Below are 24,285 nucleotides of genomic sequence, written 5' to 3'. Positions count from 1 at the left end.
GCCTATATATATATAAAAAAAAAACTGTCACGGCACAAGGGAAATGTCGTATATGTCCCGTTAAGTTAAAGGACAATTCCGGTGAAAAATGAACCTAGGGGTAATTAACACATGGTTACCGAGTCGATCGTTCTCACTGTCTTTATAAAGTATCTTCTTATTAAACTGTCTGTACTCTTACAAAGTTCTCAATGCTTCGGTTTGCATGTAGGGACCCTCTTTATGCTACTGTGTTAGTGTGAGGGTATTTTGAGCCTTGTTAGTGGTATTAACTAGTGATTTACTTTTACTTATTCTATGCCCCATATACTAGCGTTATAAGCTAATCTGTTTTTAGAGATACAACTCTTTACATTCGATTATCATGAAAACGCATCCCAGAGAACGATCGACTCGGTAACCATGTGTTAATTACCCCTAGGTTCATTTTTCACCGGAATTGTCCTTTAATTTTCTGTCTCGTCTGTATTAGTTCTCATTAGTTGCCACAGTATCTGATTTAGTCCAGCTGCTGCTGTTTAGTGTCCTCACATGTGTGTATAGCATACACTCCATTTTCTGTTCAGTTCCTTGTCGGTTCTTGTTTGTGCGAACGTGGTTATCATCTTCTGAGTGTGTTACTTGAATAAAAACATTGTTATTATCACCATTTCCTATGTTGTGCACCATACTCAACCAGCGAACCGTTACAGAAGAACTGACCTCTCAAAAATGGTGATGGAAAACCGATGTTTTCTGAAACGTTTGAGCCGGTAGGGATGGGCAAATAAAGCCTCATGAAGCACTGAGGCTTTCCTCTGATTGAAGATTCGAAGCATCATGAGTGTTGAAAACAGCGCCATGTTGTGGCAGGTAAAAATGTATAGCAGCCATAAACCCCAGTGCACAGCGCCATTGTTTTATCTATTAAAGCAGCACTCAGTAGCTTCGGGATTTCTTCGCTGTATTCTCGCTTTTTGCTCGCAGGTTTCTCTCTAGAGCTCCCCCCACAGCTTCGGAATAGATATTTGACACTGTTGTAAAAACTCTTTGGTGATTCTCAGACACCAGAGGCTAGTAGATCAACGACATCAAAGCAGATGGGACATTCTTTAAAACGTCTTCTTCATTCGGGTTCGGACAGCGTGAGGGAGCGCAATAATGACAGTATTTGAGCAGATTTCTTTTGGCCGTAAAGCAATTGTTTACATCGCGAGACCTGATATCCAGTGGCGGTTCTAGACCATTTCAACTGGGGGGGCCAAGCTGGGGCCAGTTGTACTGTTAGAGGGGCCAGTTATATTTAGACCTTATTGTTGTCATATCATTTTCTGCACTGCACTGTAGGCATTAACAGGCAAAATACCATGTTTACAGTCATTCAACAATGTATTTGCATTTCCATTATATTTTTTACATTTGCATTACATATTCAGAATCAGTCACATTAACTGTATTCTACGATTTTTGTGGGGTTTTTTTTGCAAAAAGATCAGCAAATTAATCTAGATTTAAGGCCTTTGCCCTTGACTCAATACTTAGAACACCTAAATTGCTTAATCTGTCATCTGACATTGTGGACCTGAGATAAGTTTTCACCAGCTTTAGTGCATACAATATAATATACAATTAAATTATGCTTATTTTAAATGTATTGTAGGCTACAGGCTAGGTATAAAAAATATAGGAAAAAAACATGATAATATGAAACGCTTCAAAACAGAGCGCACAAAGCGCATCGCGGGTGCAGAATGATGTGCTCAAAGCAACGTGGAGTCACAGTGTGCAGCGCTGCGCTGCACAAGTGCGCATTTAAAAGTTCACGGCACAAAGCGAAGAAAAGTCGAGCGCACAAATCCTAGTGTATACACGCTTTGAGCACATCATTCTGCACCCGCGATGCGCTTTGTGCGCTCTGTTTTGAAGCGTTTCATATTATCATGTTTTTTCCTATATTTTTTATACCTATACACCTTATACTCGCTACCGTGTGCCTAACTGTGAAGAAACAAATGATCAATAAACTGTTGGACAGATTGGACAGATATACAGTATATCTGTCCAACAGTTTATTGATCATTTGTTTCTTTACAGTTAGGCACACGGTAGCGAGTCGTTTAAAAACAGCAACAAACATAAAATACAAATACACAAAATAAAGTCATTTTATGCAAATCCACAGCCTTTTATCTACAGATCATGCATTATATGAATATATCATATTGGAGAGAGTTTTACCGTGCATCCTGCTGTAACCGGACGAGGCGCGCGCGCTGTTTGAATACTGAATGGAGATTAATGATGGACAGCCGCAGAGGAGGGAAAACGAGTTTCCGTAAACTTTAATTTAATGATGTAAATAGACTTCAGGTGACTTTGTGAAATTATAATCAGACCCTCTCAGACCCAAGTCACCCAAACGGACGTGAAAAAGCGCAGAAAAGCGAGCTGTTTGCATCCATGTTTAAGTAAAAATACTCAGCACCATGAGTTTGTTGATCATATATTTTATCCTTTTTCAAACTGCCACAAACTAACAAACGGCCAGGTTCTAACGTTACACTTCTGTAATGCATTTAATACAAATATAACATATTAACAACTTTACTCACCTCTATATTTCCTTCTTTGCTTAGGCTATAATATTCGCGCAAAACGTCCACCAACTTCTGAATAGAAAAAAACCCTGCAGATCCGATTTAAGCAGTCCCTCTAGGGTTACATTTGTGTTCCGTGTTGCAACTGTCTAATAACGGATGTCAAAAATAACGATAGCAAAAAATAGTTTATAAATTATTTCACACTCCACATTTAGGGGGGCCACAGGGGGGTCCAAGCTTGTTGTCACAGGGGCACTGGCCCCCCCTGGCCCCCCTCCAGAACCGCCACTGCTGATATCACGCGATACTTCCTGCCGCGGCTGCCGGCGGCCCGCCGTCTCAAAGTTGCAAGTGCGAATTTTCCGCTCACGGGCACCAGGGGGGTGCGAAACGACCACCATTCAACCCGAAATAAGTATTATAACCATTCCAATGACTCCGAAGCTGTTCAGTTAAGGTAAAAAAGTTACTTAGTTCACCTTTAAGCACAAATAAAAGCCTGGCAACGCTAAATGTTCAGTTTTCTGATAATATAATTCATTATTAATTCATTTAATTTACAATAAATTAAATTTAACAATTATATTAATACTAATTATAAAAATATCAACAGAGCTGCTTGATGCAAGCAAATGGTGGTCAAATTTTATGGTTTCTATGCTGTTTATGTGACAGAATATATGATCATGTAACATAGGCTACAGGCTTATTTATATAAAAAAAAAATAGTAAATGGACTTAAACTTCCAAAACATGTAGAGTAGTGGTCTGGGATCAAATGCATATTTATTACAATTTTAATACGAACCATAACGGAAACAAAAAGAAAAGGAAAAAAAGAACCATTGCACTACCATGTTTTTGGACATGTATCATGGTATTCTTGAAAGGAACGGCCCCCTGATCTGAACCCGAGTGGTGTTCTGTTATTGGACTTCTGTGCTAGCCACGGCTTGTCCATAACAAACACCATGTTCAAGCATAAGGGTGTCCACCAGTGCACGTGACACCAGGACACCCTAGGCCGAAGATCGATGATCGACTTTGTGATCGTTTCATCCGACCTCCGGCCGTATGTCTTGGACACTCGGGTGAAGAAAGGGGCGGAGCTGTCAACTGATCATCACCTGGTGGTGAGTTGGATCCAATGGCGGGGGAGGAAGCTGGACAGACTCGGCAGATCCAAACGTACTGTGAGGTTCTGTTGGGAACTTTTGGCTGAGTCCCCTGCCAGAGAGAAGTTCAACTCCCACCTCCGGCGCAGTGTTAAATTCGTTAACGAAAACTATGACGAAAAATGTTCGTCTACAACCTTTTTTTCCCTGACTAAGACAAGACGATGAGAGACGACACCCACGTCATTAAACGATAACTGTGACTATATTAGGGTGACCAAACGTCCTGTTTTACCAGGACATGTCCTGTTTTCACATCCTGTCCTGGCCGTCCTGTCTGTTTTTTATAAAGTGATGAAAATGTCCTGGTTTTCATTATTTTTCATTGGGCCATTAAGCGTGTACTTTAAATACATGCTTGCCTTTGCACACAAAACATATGAAATCGACTTCAGCGCGTTCCTCAATCCGCAGCGGCAAGCAGAGAGCACGTCAGAATACAACTGTGTGTGTGTGTGTGTGTGATCATCTCAGCCTCATTGATCTGTCACACTGCTCGTCAATGTCAGAATATTTTAAATGACCAATCAAATCAAAGTTGGCGGACTTTACGTTCACAGACACAGAATTTCAATTTTAGCAGCGTGACTCGACCAGGACTCGACGGTCGACGCTTCAGTTTATGGTCAAGTGCGAGATAAGATGTAAGTAGCTAACAGCGTAAAAAAAAAAGCCCAAATGTAAATTCACAGATGATTTACAGAGAAAATTCCTGCTTTTTCGTTTCGGTCGGGATCCGTGTAAAGCAGAATGCATGAACTGCAAAGCTGGCACGTACGTGTCAGTGTCAAATAAAGGTGCAAGCGAAGTAGAAGCCCACATAAAGAAAGCATAGGCTACAAGAGAACATCAGGAGGATTGAAATTTTTTATTTTAGTAGTAGATTTTTAACCTGCTATGGCCATGAAAAGAAATAGTGTCATGTAAAAGGTGTTAAAAGCTAAACTTTTTTTTTAATAGTAGGCCTCCCAAGCCACGCCCCCGTCCTGTTTTCTGAAAACTAAAATATGGTCACCCTAGAGTAGACTATATCAACACATGCAATATCGTTGATGAAAAAAGACGAGACTGAAATGTGTTTAAACATTTTTTTTTTTTTTTACTTGACCAAAACCACTTGTTTGTGTCAAATAAAGGAGACGACAACACACTGACTCTTTTTACGAGCGTTCAGGCTTACGGTTGCCAGATTTCAATAATTTAACCCCCCAGTCAGAGCTTTTCTGTTAGAAGAACTCGTTTTCTACCCGGCCTTTTCAATAGTATCTGGCGACCATGCGCGCGCGCTCTCTACACTGCTGAAGAAGCGCAGATGATCTGAAAACACAGACAAGTAAGCTGGAGTTCAGCAATCTTCATTTGAGATTTTCTACTTAAAGTGTCATTCAGTCGGTCTGTGTTCTGCAATGAGCTGCTTGCGCTATCTGTGCGACTAAATCTGCGATCAAAATGCAGGCTGTTATCCAGCAGTGTTTTTAATGTGGATCATATTAAACGAGCAAGAATGCAATGTTTTCTGAATATCCACACGATTTCAAATGTGATATTGATTTTATACAACAGTTCAACAAACAGAAGGGCAGGGGCGGAGGTTGTATAGGGGCAATTTGGGCGACGCACTACCAACTGGGAGAAAGAGGATTTTTTTTTTTTAACAAATTCTATCACAGTAAAAGTAGTTTTCTGTGTTCTAGACATATAATCTGTCATTGTCCAATCAGATTCGTCAGATTCATGTCACGTTTCAAATGGTCGCAATATTACGCCTCTCTGGGCGAATTCATTGACGTGGAAAATCGCCCAAGTATTCTCCCATTGACTCTCATGTTAAAACTTTTTTTTTTCGGAAAATGAACCTTCAATGCATTTTCAATGAGGATTTGGGACTCGCACTTACGCGCTTGCGTCATACGTAACTGCATCATACATAACTGAGCAAAGAGAGCGAGGAGGATATCTTCGATCAAGTCACTTGCTACTTTCAAGATGGCTGCTAAAGAATGCACAGAAAGCAGTTGTACAATATTTGAAAAACATAGGAATATTATAGGATTTAAGTAGCATATATATATATATATATATATATATATATATATATATATATTTTTTTTTTTTTTTTGGTATTATCCAATTTCTATTGATATATTTGCACTTTTAATCTTGCTGAATTCTACAAGGCAAATAAATTAATGCCCTATTCGTCTTTGTAGGAAAATGTTCTATTTTGTCTTTATTATTTTGTCGGAATGCACCAGAATGATTAGTTTGTATGTGAAAATCAAAATAAAATCTTATGGGGGAGGATGCCCCCAGACCCCCCTACAGGGGCGTGGTGGTCGGGACAGTACTTCTGGACTGGCAGACGGGGGTGGTGGTCCCTCTTTTCAAGAAGGGGGACCGGAGGGTGTGTTCCAACTACAGGGGAATCACACTCCTCAGCCTCCCCGGGAAAGTCTATGCCAGAGGAGAATTCAACCGATAGCAGAACCTCGGATTCAGGAGGAACAGTGTGGTTTTCGTCCCGGCCGTGGAACACTGGAACAGCTCTACACCCTCTCCAGGGTGTTGGAGGGTTCATGGGAGTTTTCCCAACCAATCCACATATGATTTGTGGATTTGGATAAGGCATTCAACCGTGTCCCTCATGGCGTCATGTGGAGGGTGCTCTGGGAGTATGGGGCCCGGGGCCCTTATGGGGCCTCTGCCCTCTGCTAAGGGCTGTCCGGTCACTGTATGACCAGAGCAGGAGCTTGGATCGCATTGCCGGCAGTAAGTCAGACTTGTAAGTCATCCGAGTGCATGTTGGGCTCCGGCAGGGCTGCCCTCTGTCACCGGTTCTGTTCAGAATTTTTATGGACAGAATTTCTAGACACAGACAGGGGCCGGAGAGTTTCCTGTTTGGGGACCACATGATTTCCTCTCTGCTTTTTGCGGATGATGTTGTCATGTTGGCCTCATCGCATCAGGACCTCCAGCATGCACTGGTATGGTTTGCAGCCGAGTGTGAAGCAGCTGGGATGAGAATCAGCACCTCCAAGTCCGAGGCCATGGTTCTCAGTCGGAAAAGGGTGGCTTACCCGCTTCAGGTTGGTGGAGAGTTCCTGTCTCAAGTGGAGGAGTTCAAGTATCTTGGGGTCTTGTTAACGAGTGAGGGAAGGATGGAACGGGAGATTGACCGACGGATCGGTGCAGCTTCTGCAGTAATGCTGTCGATGTACCGGTCTGTCGTGGTGAAGAAGGAGCTGAGCTGCAAGGCGAAGCTCTCGATTTACCGGTCAATATACGTTCCTACTCTCACCTATGGTCATGAGCTGTGGGTCATGACCGAAAGGATAAGATCCCGGATACAGACTGAAATGAGCTTTCTCCGCAGGGTGGTTGGGCGATCCCTTAGAGATAGGGTGAGGAGCTCGGTCACTCGGGAGGAGCTCAGATTAGAGCCGCTGCTCCTCCACATCGAGAGGGGCCTGCTGAGGTGGCTCGGGCATCTGTTCCGGATGCCTCCTGGACGCCTTACCGGGTGATGTTCCAGGCACGTCCCACCGGGAGGAGACCCTGAGGAAGACCTAGGACATGCTGGAGTATGTCTCCCGGCTGGCCTGGGAACGCCTCGGTATTCCCCCAGAAGAGCTGGAGGAAGTGTCTAGGGAGAGGGAAGTCTGGGCGTCTCTGCTTAGACTGCTGTCCCTGCGACCCAGCCCAGGATAAGCGGAAGAAGATGGCTGGATGGATGGCATTTTCCCGTCACGACAACATGCTTTCCACTAACAGGTTCTCATGACTGCCATCTTATTCACTCTGTGGATTTTTTACCTGTTGTGATTGGCTGGTGACAGGAGAGAAGTAGTATAAAGCTTTAACGGTCACTGAGAAGAGGAGAAAATTACTGAAATGAATGTGCCATCTGGAGAGAATGTCTCCCTCCTTAGATCCAGCTTGACTCAGGAGTTGACTGTCCTCTTTTTCTTCCTCCAAACCTAGTTTACCTTTATTGTCATAAATAATATCAATATTTGATATCTCTCCCTCACTTGCTGTTTCAGCGGTTCTTATGGTTGCTAGGTATTCATTTCAAAGATCAGTGCAAATTGTTCAAAAACCTGGCAGTCAATGCATTTAGATGGACATGTAGACATCTTATGAAATAATTCAGATATTAAAATTTAAAATCGATTTTTTTTTTGATAAATGGTTTAATCATTTTTTGTTGTTGTTGTTGCTGATCTGTATGACCCTTATTGTAATGTTTTGTGTTTTATGAATATATACCAATATCCTGTTCTGTTTAAAGAATTTAATTATGTGATGAATTCTATTCCAAGCTTTATAATGTTTTTGATGAAAGCATCCCTTACCCCCGAGTCATATCTAAACGACTATCTTAGTTTATGTTTGTGACGTGTTTCGTTTTTAAATAATGTAATAATAAATGTATTCGTCAACTTTCTCAGTCTTGAAACTCGATTACTATGGTATATGACATTCAGTGGAGGAAAACTTGGTTATTACCATACAAATATTGCATACCCAATAAAATTAGAAAAATGCATGTTGAAAATCTGCATAAAATCTTCCCTTGCAGTGCACTTTTATCCAAATACTGTGATGTAACTGATATAAAAACGTTAAGCCATAAATGAAACCATAAATGAAAGTGAAGACATTTGTTATTTATTTATTTTGTCTTGTTGTTTCATCATTTTTCTGGAATGAAGTTTAATTGCATTTCTAAAGCTAATATTAATTGTAGCTTTTTTAAATTAAAAAAAAAAAAAAAAATTTAACTGAAACAAGTCACTAGAATACTGTTAACTTTTTGCAACCTTTTTTACTTCCATAATGTCACATTCTTTGTGAAAGCAGATGCAGGACTTGATTGGACTTATAGGACTTACACAGGATTTAATTTTGTCAACAGCTCATTGATTAATTTGTCACTGTGTTTCTTTAAGGTGTTTCTGCTGCTAGCTTGGGAGACACACTACTAGAGTAAGTGTATTTTCTTTATTCCTTGTGAAACATCTTAACTGTATGCGACTTTTTAGAAAAAAATCAATAAGTCTCTATGGGTTCTGTGCAGCTGTGACCAATCAGCATCCAAGGAACTAATACTGTATGTTTTTATAATGTACATTTAAAAACAAGCATTATTTTCAGTTTTTTTTTCTCCTCAGAAATGACATTAATGAGTGAATGACTGATGCTCATCATGAACCTTCAAATGCAAAGCCACATGTGGATCTTCTCGACACATTTTACTAAAGCATCTGCTCTTAACCGTCTGTGCCTTCAGAACTTTTACTGTCTCCTCTGGTTCTGAATATATAAATCTATGGTTAAATATGCAAATACTTTTTCAAGGAGGGACAAGTTGAGAATATCTTACTGGCACCAAACAGAGAGTTGCGTATAAATAAACAAATCATCTATTCATTTTTCTTTTGTGGAGAAAAGCAGAGAAGAAATTTAATTCTGTTTCATGAAGCTACAAAGGCAGAGGGATTGTTCTGCGCTAACATCAAAAATATGATGAGTTTAATAAAGGGACATGAACTAATAAAATAGTAAACATTGAATGCAGTGTATCACTTTTAATAAAATCCTCTGTAAAATGTAAAATGTGAATGCATCTAGTGTGGTTATTTTTCATGCATTATGGTTGTGGTTTGTAGTCTTGCTGGAAACAGACACTCTTGTGCCAGACATTAATTTCACACATTTGCAATGAACGTACAGTGACCTATGCAAGGCGTTTTCAAACTTCCTCTGTTCTTACACCACGCCTCGGTGTGTTTGTGTCTCTGTCTCTGAAGTCTCGAAGACAAGTGAATAAAGTGTAGGCTACTTTTTCTAACAAAAATGTCACTTCAACTCTTGTCGTTGATCTCCGTCGTTGTGTTCTTCACCACAGAAGCCGTTTCAGGTGAGTTATTAATGTGTTATTAATGTGTTCATGGAAATAACACGCCGTTCTTGTCAAACCTAAACAGGGGCAGATTTACTAACAGCTTCCTCCAGTGCAAACCCTATTTTGGCGTTAAAAAACTACTGTCATGATTTACTAAAGACACGCTGTGAAAAATTAGCTCTGAAAAGGATGGACAGGGTTATTTTGCGGTGGACCTTCATTATTGCATGAGTTTTCCTTTCAGGCGCAACATTTATGGCGGGAGGAGATCATTTAAATGAATCACGCAAGGTGATTTACTGGTAGATTGTGTTGGTCATTATGGAAATGATCTGTTCTTTCATTTGCACGTCGTCAGTAGATCACTCGCTAAACTTTACACTCTCATCGGCGCTGTTTTGGGATTGCAGTCACGCTAATTTGCCCTGTTTATTAAATCTGCCCCTAGCTAGCCTAAGTTAGTTATATAACTAATAACTATTATAATAGTATTGTACTCAGTTTCATGAATATCTAATGACGGAAGAGACTGAAGAGTTTCTGTATTGACCTTATTTTTATTTTCTAATTTAATTTACCATCAAGCAAGGGCTATATATATATGTTCACTTCCTGTTACAATTACCCAGCTAGACCAGACTTTCTTGTTGAATGTTGACCAACATAATCTCTCATATTTTAATTATTAGGTACAGAGGTGGTGAAAGCAGTGGGTGATGAAGTTTCCTTTGGTCCAGATAAACCTCCTCCTCCTCCTGTCACCAGCATCACATGGAAACACATTAAAGATGGTGAAACTGTTAAGGCGATTGAATGGGAAGACGGAGACATTCAAGCCCCGAATCCGAGATTCAAAGACATCACGACTCTTAATACAGAGACTGGACAAATCACGATTACTAAACTAACTGTCGAACATAGTGGAGTTTATACCATTGACATCAGCGGTAAAGAGCAGGCACAAAGATTCACATTGACTGTTATGGGTGAGTGGATGCTGATTATTCATTATTATTAATATTATAAATGCATCATATTATTATTATTATTATTATTATTATGGTTGTTTTTACTTAGCCTCACATACAGAAAAACAAAAAAACAATGTAACCGTACAATAATGGCATCAGATTGTAATACCATGATACTTTGATTAATACCATGGTATTTACATGGTACTCCAAGATTCTTTCAAGAATACCACATGTCCAAAAACCACTGTAGTATTAGTACTTTTTCTGTAAGTTATGGTTTTGAGGAGACCAGTGATCCGGTCTATGAGAGAGATCTGTTTAAAGGTGAGACGCTGGATGGACACTAAACACAACCTGTATGCAAGAAGAATATACTTATGCTTTTATTTAGATTATGCAATCATTCAATAATGCAAGATGCAATTTAATAACCTTATAATCCCTGTGGTGAAAATCAGTGTTGTTTATATGTCTATGTGGGGTTTTAAATATGCTTTAAAGGGGTCATATAATGCCATTTTTGTCCAAGCTAATATGATTCTTTAGGGTCTAAATTAAAAGTTTGTAATATACTTTAATTAAAAATTCTCATTAGTATTGTAAGAAAACACTCATTTTACCTGTTAAAAAACAGCTCTGTTTTCAGCACGCCGTATAAGTGCATGTGTCTTTAAATGATAATGAGCTTTGCTCACCCCGCCCCTCTGTTCTGTGCATACACCATTTCTAACACAATAACACAATAACCATAACGCTGTGTTCATTATAAACGTGGGATTATGAATTATATTGAGAACGTCGTACATAGAAAACATGCCGTAATGTACCCTGAGCGTAAACCTTAGACGCATTCATCGTGAAGCAAGCGATTTTCAAAGATTAATATAAATGTTAATATAAAGGTTAATAAAACGTTACACTCACTTCTTCTTCTGGAGGTGCAGCAGGATCACGAATAGTTGGTAGCGATCCTTTTTTCAGGAGCAGCTTCTTAGCAAAACCAGCTTTATACTGACCCTCGTTTATAAAGCAGTCTGGTGTGTGAAATGATTCGCTCAAACATGAAAGCATTGACGTTGATCGCGGGGGAATATTCCCTTCAAAAACAAACTCAGCCACTGCGTCTTCAGCGGTTCGGATTTAGGAACATCAAAATGACTGCTGTGTTCCTTATTACACCCAAGAACAGAACACCACAATCGCTTAGACGCCATTCTGCTCATAGACAGTGCTCCAGCATCAACAATGACCGCGCCGGTCCGCGCTGACTATGATTGACAGCTCGCTCACGAGCGAGGACGGGGCTGTGTTGAAACGCTGCTGTCAATCAACAATCGTGGGAGGGGCATCCGTCACACGGTCGAACGGCTTGATAAAGGAGATGAGAAAACATATAAGAAGAAAAAAAAAAAACACTGGATGGATTTTTATCATTTTATGATGGTTGTGTACAGGCACTGCCAACACACATTTCAGTACAATCAACTTGTAAAAGTGCATGTACCATTATATGACCCCTTTAAGACAAAAAAACATGTGCAAATTCATCAGTCAACACCATTGTTTCTTTCACAATCACAGAGCCGGTCCCCAAACCTGAGATAACAGTGAAGACTGATAACCTTGGTGTTGTGTATTTGAGATGCGAGTATAATGAAACAATCATCTGGAAGAATTCTGCTGGAGAAACACTGACGGGTTCAGCGCGCCAACCGAAAGGAGAGTCCATTACAGTCATAAAACAAGGAAATCCAGAAATCTTCTACACCTGTACACTCCAGAACACAGTGAGTGAGGAGACCAGTGAACGGGTCTATGAGAGAGATCTGTTTAAAGGTGAGACGCTGGAGGGATATTAACCACAAATCTGAAAGTAACGATGAATATGCATGTTTTTCTTTAGAGTATGTCATAAATTACTAATGCAAGATATAATTTAATAAACTTACTATGATAATTTAAATATGCTTTCCTGGAATTGGTTTTATAACATATTTTTTCCCCACATTAGCATCAAACAAAGGATGTGTCGTCACAGCTGTCGTTCCTTCAATCACTATGATGATTATTATAATCCTTTTCCTATCATAGCTTTTCAAGGTAAGACAACTGTTGTTTAATCTTTTAAAAATAGTCAAATATGTTTCCATTCTTCCATCTGTGCTTATCATTTGCTCAAAAAAAAATTATATGCAATGTAATAAATGTATTAATAAATATTCACGTTGACTGTAAATTGTAACGGCCACCTGATTTGTGATATACCTTTAAGACGCCTCCTTTGATGCGGGAGACGCAAGATTAAGCTTATTTAATTTCTTTGTGGAAAATCATTGCTATATGTTTTATAATGTAAATAAAACACCTGTTTTCCCTCAGAAACAGCATCTGTGAGTGTGTGTGATGTCACACTTCTGCTCATCATGGACTCTCTGAATCCCAGCTTTACTGAATCGACTGCAGCTCTGAACCGTCTGTCTTCAGAACTGTGACTGTCTCTCAGCTTTCACTGTTGCTCTTTGACCTTTCTGTCTGCTGGGTGTTGGAACTTCATCCTCAGGTTATGAATATATGAATGTACTGTTGAATATGCAGATATTTAATTTATTTATTACTTACTGTCACCAACGTAAACAGACAGTTTTGCAGGTGTGATTGTGTAGAAATAAATTGCTTCTAAAAATTTATATTGTTCAGAAAAACATTGAAAAAAAATACGACAATACATTTTACACTATTTTACACAAAATTTTCTGCTTATCTTTTCTTTTGTGGAGGAAAGTATAGAAGGCTTTTTATTCTATTTTATTTACTGTAGCTACCAAGGCAGAGGGATTGTTTTGCACTAGTGCCAATGTGAAGAGTTTGATGCAGGGCAATGCAAACACAGAATGCACTGTAAATCACTTTGAATAAAATCCTCTGTCAAATGTTAAATGTGAATGTATTCTGTCAAGACTTCTATTTGAAAACAAATATTTAAATTCAGAAGGAGATTTGTGCCATGTAGTGAAATATATATTTTTATTTTTTTTATTTTTTATTAAGCTGAATCAATTACAAACTGTATCCATTTGATCTTCACAACAAAAGCATAAAAAACAATGTTATACGTTTCACAAGAAAAAATGTGATGGACAATTGTCGAAAAACCCTCAAGGGGCTTAATTAGTGGCAATCTCCATAGAAACAATTATATTTAACAAATTAAAAACATATTATAAAACAATTTAAAATTGGATTTAGAGCACAACCCCATATGGAAAATTCAAACAACTTAGTAGCAACAATTTTACTCTGTTTAAACTGTTCTTTAGAAACCTCAATGATGTGGGAAGACTGTTCCATACCTTTGACCCTCTGTATAGTATACTAAACTGTGTTTGAGTCGTACGAGAGTAGGGAGGCCTAATAAGACAAGATACTGGTGAAATTCATTATTAAAAATAAAATTTTTACAAAAGTGCTGGGGAAATTACTTTTTTATAGAGCTATAAACGAATAAAGCAATTTGAAATTGATTCACTTGGTAAACACTAAGATTAATTGCCTGAGCAAACAATTATTGAGAGGAGTGTATACGATTAACACAAAATATTATTCTTAAAGCTTGCTTCTGAAGTCGAAAAATAGATTCCAGTTTAGTTGGATGGGTACTAGCCCAAGCAACATTACAGTAATCGATATATGGGTACAACATTGAGTAATACAACGTCACTGCAACTTTTTTGCATCACAGTTTTGTTTGTATAATTTAATTACATATTTACAATAAATAAAAAATATTGGTGTCAGGCTATATCCTACTGTAAGTCAGATATTATACAAAGCTACTGTTTTTGGGAGCACAATCCAAATATTCACTCTAAAATTAATGTCTGGGCAAAAAAGATCCAGAACCCAGATAGTTCATTTGTGTTATTATAGTAGTTTATGCAGTGCACTTTTGTTATGCAGTGGTTATTTTTCATGTGTTATGTATGTAGTGATCAGAGTAGGTCGTCTTGCTGGATAGACACACACTTGTGCCAGACACTGATATCAAACATTTGCCATGAGTGTACACAAGATGGCAGCAGTACTGTAAATGCTGAACCCAAAAAAGACCAAACTGGCACCAATATCTGGTATTATGGACCACTTATTATTATTTTTTTATTTTTTTATTTTTTGACAAATGCATTACGCCGGCACAAAGACCCCAGATCCATCAATTAAGCAAAACAAAAATATTGGGTCACTGATTTTTTATGGGCTGTCAGACAAAAATAAATAAATTATGAGATGTAAAATCGGCCCAAAAAGCATGTCAGTCTTCCAGATGACCAGTCCACTCCTTCCATAGTATTTTCTTTCCTACTGTGGAAGTCAGTGGGGTCCATCAACTGTCTGGTAACAACATTCTTCAAAAAATATTAATTCTTCCAAAAATATCTTCTTTTGTGTACAACAGAACAGATAAACTCTTACAGGTTTGTAAGTTTACTGAGTAAATGATGACAACATTTTTATTTTTGGGTGAACTATCCCTTTAACCGGCATCTTCAGGTTATGATTCTGTCAGTTAACCGCTAACTCTCTGATCACAAACAGGAAATTACTTCTGTTTCCTCGAGACAGAACCGCTTCCACATCCACAGCCACAGAACCGGAAGTTAGGGGCGGGGCTTATGGATTTTGATCGAATCCATGTCTACAATATTTAACAATACTTCTAAATAAAATCACTTTTCCATTATCCGATATCATGATGTTGAGCAAAATTTTAAAACATAGCCTATTGATCATGCGTAATGTCTATGAATGGATACAAACGCAGTAGTTTATACTTCAAGGATATAGGAACCACTGATCTATATAATGTCATTCTATATAGATCAGTGGCTACAACCATACATCGTTAATATTTCAAATAATATTAATAAATGTGTAACATGTTGTAAAGTGTTTCCCATTTGACTGAATGTTTGATCGTATTATTTCTTTCATGTTCATGATGACACAAATAATACTTAAACAGCGAGCAGGCCTATGTGACATATATAATGTCAAATAAAAAGAACCATTTAATACAACGCCAGAACAAGTGAAACCTGACTCTATGAAAACAAATAGGATTTGAAAAAAATCTAAAATAATAGGTTTAAAACATATCTTTTGAAAATTGCAAAGATGTGAACAGATTCAATATTTTTAGCAGATAAACACTTAGTATTTGTAACGGTCACCAGCTGGAGTGCCCTTGAGAGCCACCAGAGGGCACTCCACACCAGACTATCATGTTTCACTACCCCTGCCTGTTTTGTTTTGTTTTGTTTGTTTGTTTGTTTGTTTAGACAAACAAAACTTCGCCGTGAGTGATGGGGTGAACCAGGCTATATGGGGTGAACTAAACAAGATAATGAGATACAGGTGAATGTGATAATGAATGCTGATGAGTCCAGGCAGAGAATTATGGGAGATGTAGTTTGTGAGTGAAACATGATAATCTGGTGTGGAGTGCCCTCTGGTGGCTCTCAAGGGCATTCCAGCTGGTGACCGTTACAGTATTATCCATTAACCTGGTAATTAAAAAAAAAAATATCCTCATTGTAGCCTACATCATGATATCTAATGCATATATGAACAGAAAAGTGACTTTATTTTAAAGTATTGTTGTTAAATATTGTAGACATCCGATCAAAATCCATGTGAAAACAGCTTAGCTTATATTTAACAGAAGAAAATGAAGCCCCGCCCATCATTCCTGGTTCTGAAACTGGGGTTCTGCTGATACTATTGAATTTCCTAAATACTTTTATAACCGCCAACTCTCCGATCGCAAAATCCTTTTCTCCAGTTGATTGTGAAAAAGGTTCTGGAACATTTGCTGTGTTCAGAAGAGCAATGAGCTGCCAATACAATCTCTTGTTTTTATTCCTCTGTGGCTTCGCTGCACTCTCTGGTAGGTTCTGACTTCATTTTGTATAGAAATATGTTAATAGGCTGAAGTGGAGAAACAGTTTTTCTTATATATTTAGTAAATATATATTTAGTTGAGATCAAAAGTTGCGATCAAAAGTTTACATTTACATCAAATTAACATTTGTTTTCATGCAAACTGCATTATAATAACTCTAAAATGCATCTAATATCTAAATTGTCAGAAAAAATAGTTTAGCCATTTTTAGTGTCAGATCAAGAAAAATATGTCCATGAAGCAACAAATGCACTTATACTGTAGTTTTTGGACACTTTTAAATGCAAATCTATGACGTTTACATGCAAACTGCTGCAATGAGTGTTTGTTCGTGTCGGTCTTTAATAGAAGACACTCACAGAAAGTCGCACATTTAGATATGTAGTCAAATTATAGTGTTACAATAAAGGTTATTTATTGGACTTTATGTTTCTGTGAAGAAGATTTAAACAACGATGGAATCTTTCCATTCCACAAAAAGTTCTTTGAAGTGGAAAAAGGTTCTTTAGATTATTAAAATGTTCTTCGAAATAAAAAAGAAATGGTTCTTTTTAGAGCTTATGACTGAAATGTTCTTTGGAGACCCAAAATGTTTCTTCTATCGCTGCTGAAACTCCTTTTACTTTCATAGTTCAGCACAAAGTCTGTATTTCAGGAACTATTTTGAGTCTTGTTTTATCAAGCACTGATTTGTTGGTTTCAAACATCTAGTTCAAAACAGTCTGAAATTATAAGAATTTGTGAAGTTTCAGTATCATATCATTTTTTATCATTATATTACAAAGGCAGATTTGAACTCAGAACGGTTTCTTTATAGATATATAAATGTCAGGTCAGGGCATGTGTTGTAATTTTACACAAATTTAAGTTCTGTTGGCCATAACAATGGTTTGGTATTTTTAAGTTACCTTTTACCTTTCAGCTGTTTTTATAATAATTTTACTGTTTAAGGTCTGATTTAATAGGCTGTCTAATGCAAATCCCCATTTGTGACAACTTACCCCGTACAGTGTGATGAACGATCCTGTTGCTGTTAGGAGTCAGTGTGTGTTAAATTACCTTTTTTATGGTGGGACTATAATATTGAACTGTGTTGTCTAAAGTTAGTGTCTGAACCGAAATTGACTTTTAAAAAGAAACCCACCCTGAGAATTATTCATTCTCTGTTTTTATGCTTTTTTCCTCATAGTGAACCAAACATGAGCAGTTGAACCCTGTTGAGTTTTATTAAATATTAATATGATTTTATTTATTATAGTCTCAACAGAGACATGTGGAAAAGATCTACTAGTGGGAACGTCCTGCATCATTAAGCTGACAACAAGAAACAATGAGAAACCTTCTGAGATTAAATGGGTCCATGACACACGCAGCGGCTACATTCTTCGCAGGAAAGGTGGGAAAATCAGAGAAGAATCTAAAGGTGTATCTATGGAAGAAGATGGATCATTGAGATTTTTAAGTGTTACTCTGAACGACACGGGCAGATATTCATTCAACGCATTCAATGATGCTGGTACAGAGATTGGTAGAGGAGAAGTGGAAATTAAAGTAGGCCTATATGGTAAGATGACAAACACTTCTACCCTTCTAACACAATAATAATAACAAAATCAGACTGTATATTTCTATAGTAGTTATAGTATTAGGAAATAACCTCCTAATAATTCAGAAAAAAATAATTAGGAAAAAAAAATTGTGATAGTTTGGTGCACATACAAGTAGTTGGGAAAGTTAACAACTACTATGACATAGCGACCTGTAGAGTCTGCTTCAACCATCAAAGTCTCAAATGTTTGTTTTTTTCCGCAGATTATGTTATTTCAACACGTAAATAAAACGTCTCACAAAAGTTGCAGTTTGGTCTGGTTTTGTTTTCGTTTTATTGACCATTTATAGAAAACATACCAGGTTGATATTTTCACAACGTTACTAAAATGTTTTTTATTTGTAAGATAAAACTCTCATCCTGACTTTTCTCTCTCGTTTCTCGTTTCTGCCTGTTTTCTCTTCCTCCGGTCTTTAAAGCTGCAAGGGTTGGTAGGGAGAGAAGTATTTGCTTCTCTACACACATCTGTTTTAAAGTATTCTCCATGTGTGTGTCTTGGAAACCGACCCAGATAGAAGACACGGATTTGGCCAGATCATGTAGCCCAGGGTTTCTCAACCTTTTGCCTACTGCGACCCACTTTTTTTTTGTATGCCAGTCATACGACCCACTAAGGCTGGAAATAATTCAATAACTGAAATGCCTCTTAGATCTATAGGCTACTACTCCGTAGACCTATATGTTTATTATAATTAATTTCACAAAAACACAGAAACATTTTCAATAGACAGACTATGAGGCAAACTGATTTTTTTTTACTCACGTTAATGTGACACTTGAGACACTAGTGGCGGACGGATCACAAAACTTATCACGGATCCGTGGTTTGATTAAAGTCAATTTTATTTTAAAATGCGCTACTTTGGCTGGCTCTGATATAGCTGGAAGGCAGCATATTCAGCATATTATTGAAGCGGGAATAAACATCACAATCTGATTATCTGCTTCCATGATGACAAGCAGAGTTAGTGTCCCAGTCACACCACTGAGAAGTTACACATCAGTGGCGGTTCTAGAGGGGGGCCAGGGGGGGCCAGTCCCCCTGTGACAACAAGCTTGGACCCCCTTGTGGCCCCCCTAAATGTGGAGTGTGAAATAATTTGTACAAAACTGTTTTTTGCTATCTTTGTTTTTCACATCCGTTAGACAGTGGTAACGCAGAACACTTTTAACCCACACAATTTCTAGAGAGAGCTTAAATCGGATCTGCAGGGGGGGGGGGTTCTATTCAGAAGTTGGTGGACGTTTTGTGCGAATATTATAGTTCAAGCAAAGAAGGAAATATGGGGAGTAAAATATGTTGTATTTTTATTAAATGCATTACAGAAGTGTATATTTCTATAGTAGTTATAGTATTAGGAAATAACCTAATAATTCAGAAAAAAAAAAAATTGTGATAGTTTGGTGCACATACAAGTAGTTGGGAAAGTTAACAACTTCTATGACATAGCGACCTGTAGAGTCTGCTTCAACCATCAAAGTCTCATGTTTTTTTTTTGTTTGTTTTTTTTCCGCAGATTGTGTTATTTCAACACCTAAATAAAACGTCTCACAAAAGTTGCAGTTTGGTCTGGTTTTGTTTTCGTTTTATTGACCATTTAAAGAAAACATGCCAGGTTGATATTTTCACAACGTTTCTAAAATGTTTTATATTTGTAAGATAAAACTCTCATCCTGACTTTTCTATCTCTGTTTCTGCCTGTTTTCTCTTCCTCTGTTCTTTAAAGCCGCGAGGGTTGGTAGGGAGAGAAGTATTTGCTTCTCTACACACATCTGTTTTAAAGTATTCTCCATGTGTGCAGGGCCGGATTGGGACTCATTTTCAGCCCTGGAGTTTCATGCCTTAGACCGGCCCACTTTAGTTCCAGACTGACTAAAATAATGTAAATAAACCCTCAGTATAAGGCCCAATCTTTCAAGGGCTATCTGGCCCTTCCCCCTACCCCTAGTGCTGCCCCTCCAACCAAAAGAGAATCGAGACAACCCTACCCCTTCACGGGAACGCGCAAAACGGAGGGGTCAAGGGTCAAGGGTCAAGGGACAAGGGGTGAACTGGGATTGAGCCTAAGTCTGCAATAATGCACTGTTCTGTACAGCCTTGTAATTCATTGTATTTTTCAAAAATATAATTTTCTATTCAGTGCAATATCAGTAAATAGGGTTTTATAAATACAGAGATCCCAAAAGTGATCTTGCTAGGGGGTTCGGCGGCATATTATTTTTCCACTGTCATTGGCAAAGAACATCTGTGTTAAATAGGAATCCATTGTAATAAAGTTATTCTCATTATTGGCACAGTATGCAATAGGCTATTGCTCTACCTGCTCTCCTCTCTCATCTCCTTCTCTCGTTCTTCTTCTCTCAGTCTCTTTATCTTTACCTGTAAATCTCCCCTTCCTGAAGCTGAGCTTAGATTGATACAGTCTTTGCAAAGTGATTATTTATGTCGGTCGTTTAAAATTTCTATCATAAAACAGCTGTTTAGTTTAGCCACTTGCACCTTATCTCGTGAAGCGTCGCGTTGGGATTCGCGCGCGGCCGCGGCTCGCGCTTCTGTGAACATAAATCCCGCTTGCTTTGATCGGTCATCTCAAACATTTTGCCATTGCCGACGAGCGGTGTTTGAGTGCTGAAGCAGCTCAGATGATGAGGTCGGTTATCGTCGCGATATGCGAATCATTGCAGCACCAAATTAGAGTCAATATTAGGCAATTATTTCACAACGTTCATTATACACGCAGCAAAAATTACCGAGGTCCGGACCTCGGAGACCTCAATGGTCGGTACGGCCCTGACTCGTAGGCTATTTGGCCGCTTCAGTTTCTAGAGATGTTTTATTATTCTGGCCTTTTCAGCGCCGCCTTTGCGCCTATAGACTATTATCCTCGTTTTGTATCTCTTATTTTTTGTTAGCACATCTCCAACAAAGTGACTTTATTTTTATTTTTTTTGGGCTGCGAGAAAATAATAATAAAAAAAATAGTGGGGCTGCGCTATGACTGGACACCGGCCCTCCTGGCCAATAAAACAGACCGGCCCACCGGGAATACTCCCGGTGCTCCCGATTAGCCAATCCGGGCCTGCATGTGTGTGTCTTGGAAACCGACCCAGATAGAAGACATTGTAAATTTTTTCTTCAGAAATCGCACCCTGAATACAGCGTTAGAAGCCACGGCAATAATGAAGTAGCCTACGACATTCGAAAATCAGATTCGTTGGAGGACTGGTTGTTTACATGCACAACTTTTGTTTCAATCTGTGCGCGTTTATGATTAGGTGTTTACATTAAGGCTTTTTAGTCCGATTGAGCCGCCAATGCGTTTACTAACGGATTATTTTGTTGCATGTAAACGTAGTCTATTGCAATGAGCCTATTGTGAAGCCCATTTATTAGCTGTGCTAGTGAACACAGAAGTCTTGCGACCCCCTATAGAATTATCAACGACCCATCGGTTGAGAAACCCTGATGTAGCCTACTGCCATGAATATGCACTTCTTCCAAATAGACTTGTTTTTCTCTTTGTCTTGCATTTTATATTATGTAATGTATATTCTTATTGGTTGGTTGCTACACCATCCCAGGGTCATGTAGGCCTATAAAAGCCAAGTACAGAAGTAAAAGTTGAGGATGTTTTGTGAACGGGTTGGCTTCATGTTCATGACTCTCTTTCCAGGCATGCAAACTCTTTTCAGTGAGTAAAAAAAAGAGAAAAAGACTGAGAATGAGGCACAGGAAAAAATAAATAGAGATAAAATAATCTAACAATAGGCTACTTTATTGTAAAATTTTAGGTGTGGTTTCTAAAACTTTTATTTTTTTTATTTTTTTTTAAACATGGTATTGCAAAATTACCTAATTGCAACCCAAATACAATGTTGTGAAAATGTTTTGTTTGCTGGTTAGATATTCTTATGTCACAATAAAATACCAAGCATTACTTTACTGATTTACAGCTCATTCAGTCAAACTCATGGATAATGATTATTTGTAGTGCAAGCTTATAATTAGAAATTATTCATTTCAGTCTTTTTGAATGGAAGTTCCCCAAACGGGAAGTGTTGCACATAGTTCAAAACACAGTATGCTCGTCAGGAAAAAGTTGGATACTCTGTCCCACACCGACTCACACCGAACACACTTCTTATCATGTATGCCTATGAAAGACGATCAAGCCAATCAGAGTAGGGATAATAGCTATCAATAAAGCTATGGTAATACCAACACTATATATTTAATGATTACAGTATTCATGTAACATATAGGCCTATGATACCACAAGGTTTTAGTTATAATGAAAATAATGTTGTACTATGTCGAAATTCCAATGTACTTTTAGGTTGTTGGAAGTGATGCTGCCTGTAAATTACCCAGCTAGCCCAGACATGTTGAATGTTGACTAACATACTCTCTCATATTTTATTCTTTAGGTAACGAGGTGAAGAAAGCAGTGGGTGATGAAGTTTCTTTTCGTCCTGTCACCAGCATCATATGGAAACACAGAAGTAGTAGTGATACTATTGTCAAGGTGATTGAATGGGATGATCACGGTGCTCGCATCCCAAATCCGAGATTCAAAGACATCACAACTCTTGATACAGAGACGGGACAAATCACGATTACTAATCTAACAGTCGAACATAATGGAGTTTATACCATTGATATCAACGGTAAAGAGCAGGAACAAAGATTCATCTTGTCTGTTATGGGTGAGTGCATTGATTATTATATTCAATAATATAAATAATATAAATGCATCATATTATTATGCTTGGTTTTACTTAGCCTCACATACTAAAAAACAATGCAATTGTACAATAATGCATGGTGCTTTGATTAATACCATGGTATTTACATGGTACTTCCATGAACATGGTACATGTCCAAAAACCAGCGTAGTGTTATAGCACTTGTAGGAGCCATACAGTACATTGGGTTTGACTTGTCTTCTATGATATTTCCTTCTTTTTCTATACTGTTGTGTATGTGCACGCGCATACGTCATTGGTTACTGTGGGTGTCACCGGGGGTGTAGTGCTAGTGTAGTTGTGTTTGATTTCATTTTGTTTTGACAATGTTTTCACTGTTTCTTTCACAGAGCCGGTCCCCAAACCTGAGAAGAGCGCTGTTAACCATAATGTTGTGTATTTAAGATGCGAGAACAGTGATAAAGTCATTGGGAAGGATTCTACTAGAGGAGAACGGAAGTGTTCAGCATTCCACCTGAAAGGAGAGTCCATCACAGAAAAAAACGAAGGAAATCCAGAAAACTTCTACAGCTGTACACCCGATAACAGTGCAAGTAAAGAGACCAGTGATCCGGTCTGAGAGAGAGATCTGTTTAAAGGCTAGACAGCAGAGAGTCTCTTAACAAAATATAAAAGTAACTATATGAATATGCTTATGTTTTTTTTTATATTAAGCAATAATTCAGTAATGCAAAATGTAATTTACTAACCTAATTCTGATCATTTAAATGTGTGTCTCAGGACTGAATTTTTGTTTTGTTTCTTAATTAAATTCAAGCATGGATTTGTTGTTCCATTCCTTCAGTCACTGTGATTTTTGTCATCCTTTTCCTGATTATAATTCCTTTTCACTGTAAGACTGATATTAAATTTCATCTTTTAAAACATTCCAAATGTGTGTTGGTTTCTTTCATCTGTGCTTATCATTTGCTCAAAATCCAAAACAACCATTTATGCATATAGGCTATGTTCTGACTACATATGCAGATAATTTATTTTCAAGGAAGAACAAGATGAGAGTATCTTAGGCACCAAACAGAATTGCATATAAATAAATAGCTACTAAAATTTAGTATTAAGAAGAAAAAAAAAAGAAAAAAAAAATCACGGCACAAGGGAAGTGTCAGTATATGTTCCGTTAAGTTAATTTTCTGTCTCGTCTGTATTAGTTCTCCTTAGTTGCCATGGTCTCTGATTTAGTATAGCCTACACTCCATTTTCTGTTCACTCTCTTGTCGGTTCTTGTTTGCGTGGTTATCATCTTCTGAGTGTGTTACTTGATTAAAAACATTGTTATTCTCACCATTTCCTTCTTTGTGCGCCTTACACCAGAAG

General features: G+C 38.1%; 2 protein-coding genes across 3 annotated transcripts in view; both read left to right on the top strand.

The window, feature by feature from the left end:
* Window positions 1-13,573, top strand: part of LOC311285435 (CD48 antigen-like) — a 78,556-nt gene extending 64,983 nt beyond the window's left edge. The window contains exon 6 of the mRNA XM_084401092.1: window positions 13,016-13,573. The gene's annotated coding sequence lies outside the window, so the exon portion shown is untranslated. The remainder of the gene's footprint in view (window positions 1-13,015) is intronic.
* Window positions 9,534-23,837, top strand: LOC311285476 (CD48 antigen-like). 2 transcript variants are annotated; one of them, XM_084401124.1, is made up of 4 exons: window positions 9,534-9,677; window positions 10,352-10,648; window positions 12,218-12,472; window positions 23,289-23,837. In XM_084401124.1, the coding sequence occupies exons 1-4, from the start codon at window positions 9,614-9,616 to the stop codon at window positions 23,528-23,530; spliced, it is 858 nt and encodes a 285-aa protein (XP_084257250.1). In that variant the 5' UTR covers window positions 9,534-9,613; the 3' UTR covers window positions 23,531-23,837. The 2 variants fall into 2 exon arrangements, with proteins under 2 accessions (XP_084257250.1, XP_084257249.1); XM_084401123.1 differs by lacking the exons at window positions 9,534-9,677; window positions 10,352-10,648; window positions 12,218-12,472 and adding exons at window positions 16,217-16,580; window positions 17,854-18,159; window positions 22,633-22,911 and having other exon boundaries at window positions 23,301-23,837.
* Window positions 23,838-24,285: the final 448 nt, after the last annotated feature.

The sequence above is a fragment of the Rutilus rutilus genome (assembly GCF_951802725.1).
Source record: "Rutilus rutilus genome assembly, chromosome: 2".
In the NCBI taxonomy this organism is placed as follows: domain Eukaryota; kingdom Metazoa; phylum Chordata; class Actinopteri; order Cypriniformes; family Leuciscidae; genus Rutilus; species Rutilus rutilus.
This window is presented reverse-complemented; position numbering and strand designations above follow the sequence as displayed.

Excerpts from the sequence above, each read along its gene's own strand:
- LOC311285476 (XM_084401123.1), top strand. The coding sequence starts at position 16,523 with ATGAGCTGCCAATACAATCTCTTGTTTTTATTCCTCTGTGGCTTCGCT. Across the intron at positions 16,581-17,853 it reads TGGCTTCGCTGCACTCTCTG|TCTCAACAGAGACATGTGGA; the intron begins GTAGGTTCTGAC and ends TATTTATTATAG. Across the intron at positions 22,912-23,300 it reads ATTCATCTTGTCTGTTATGG|AGCCGGTCCCCAAACCTGAG; the intron begins GTGAGTGCATTG and ends TTTCTTTCACAG.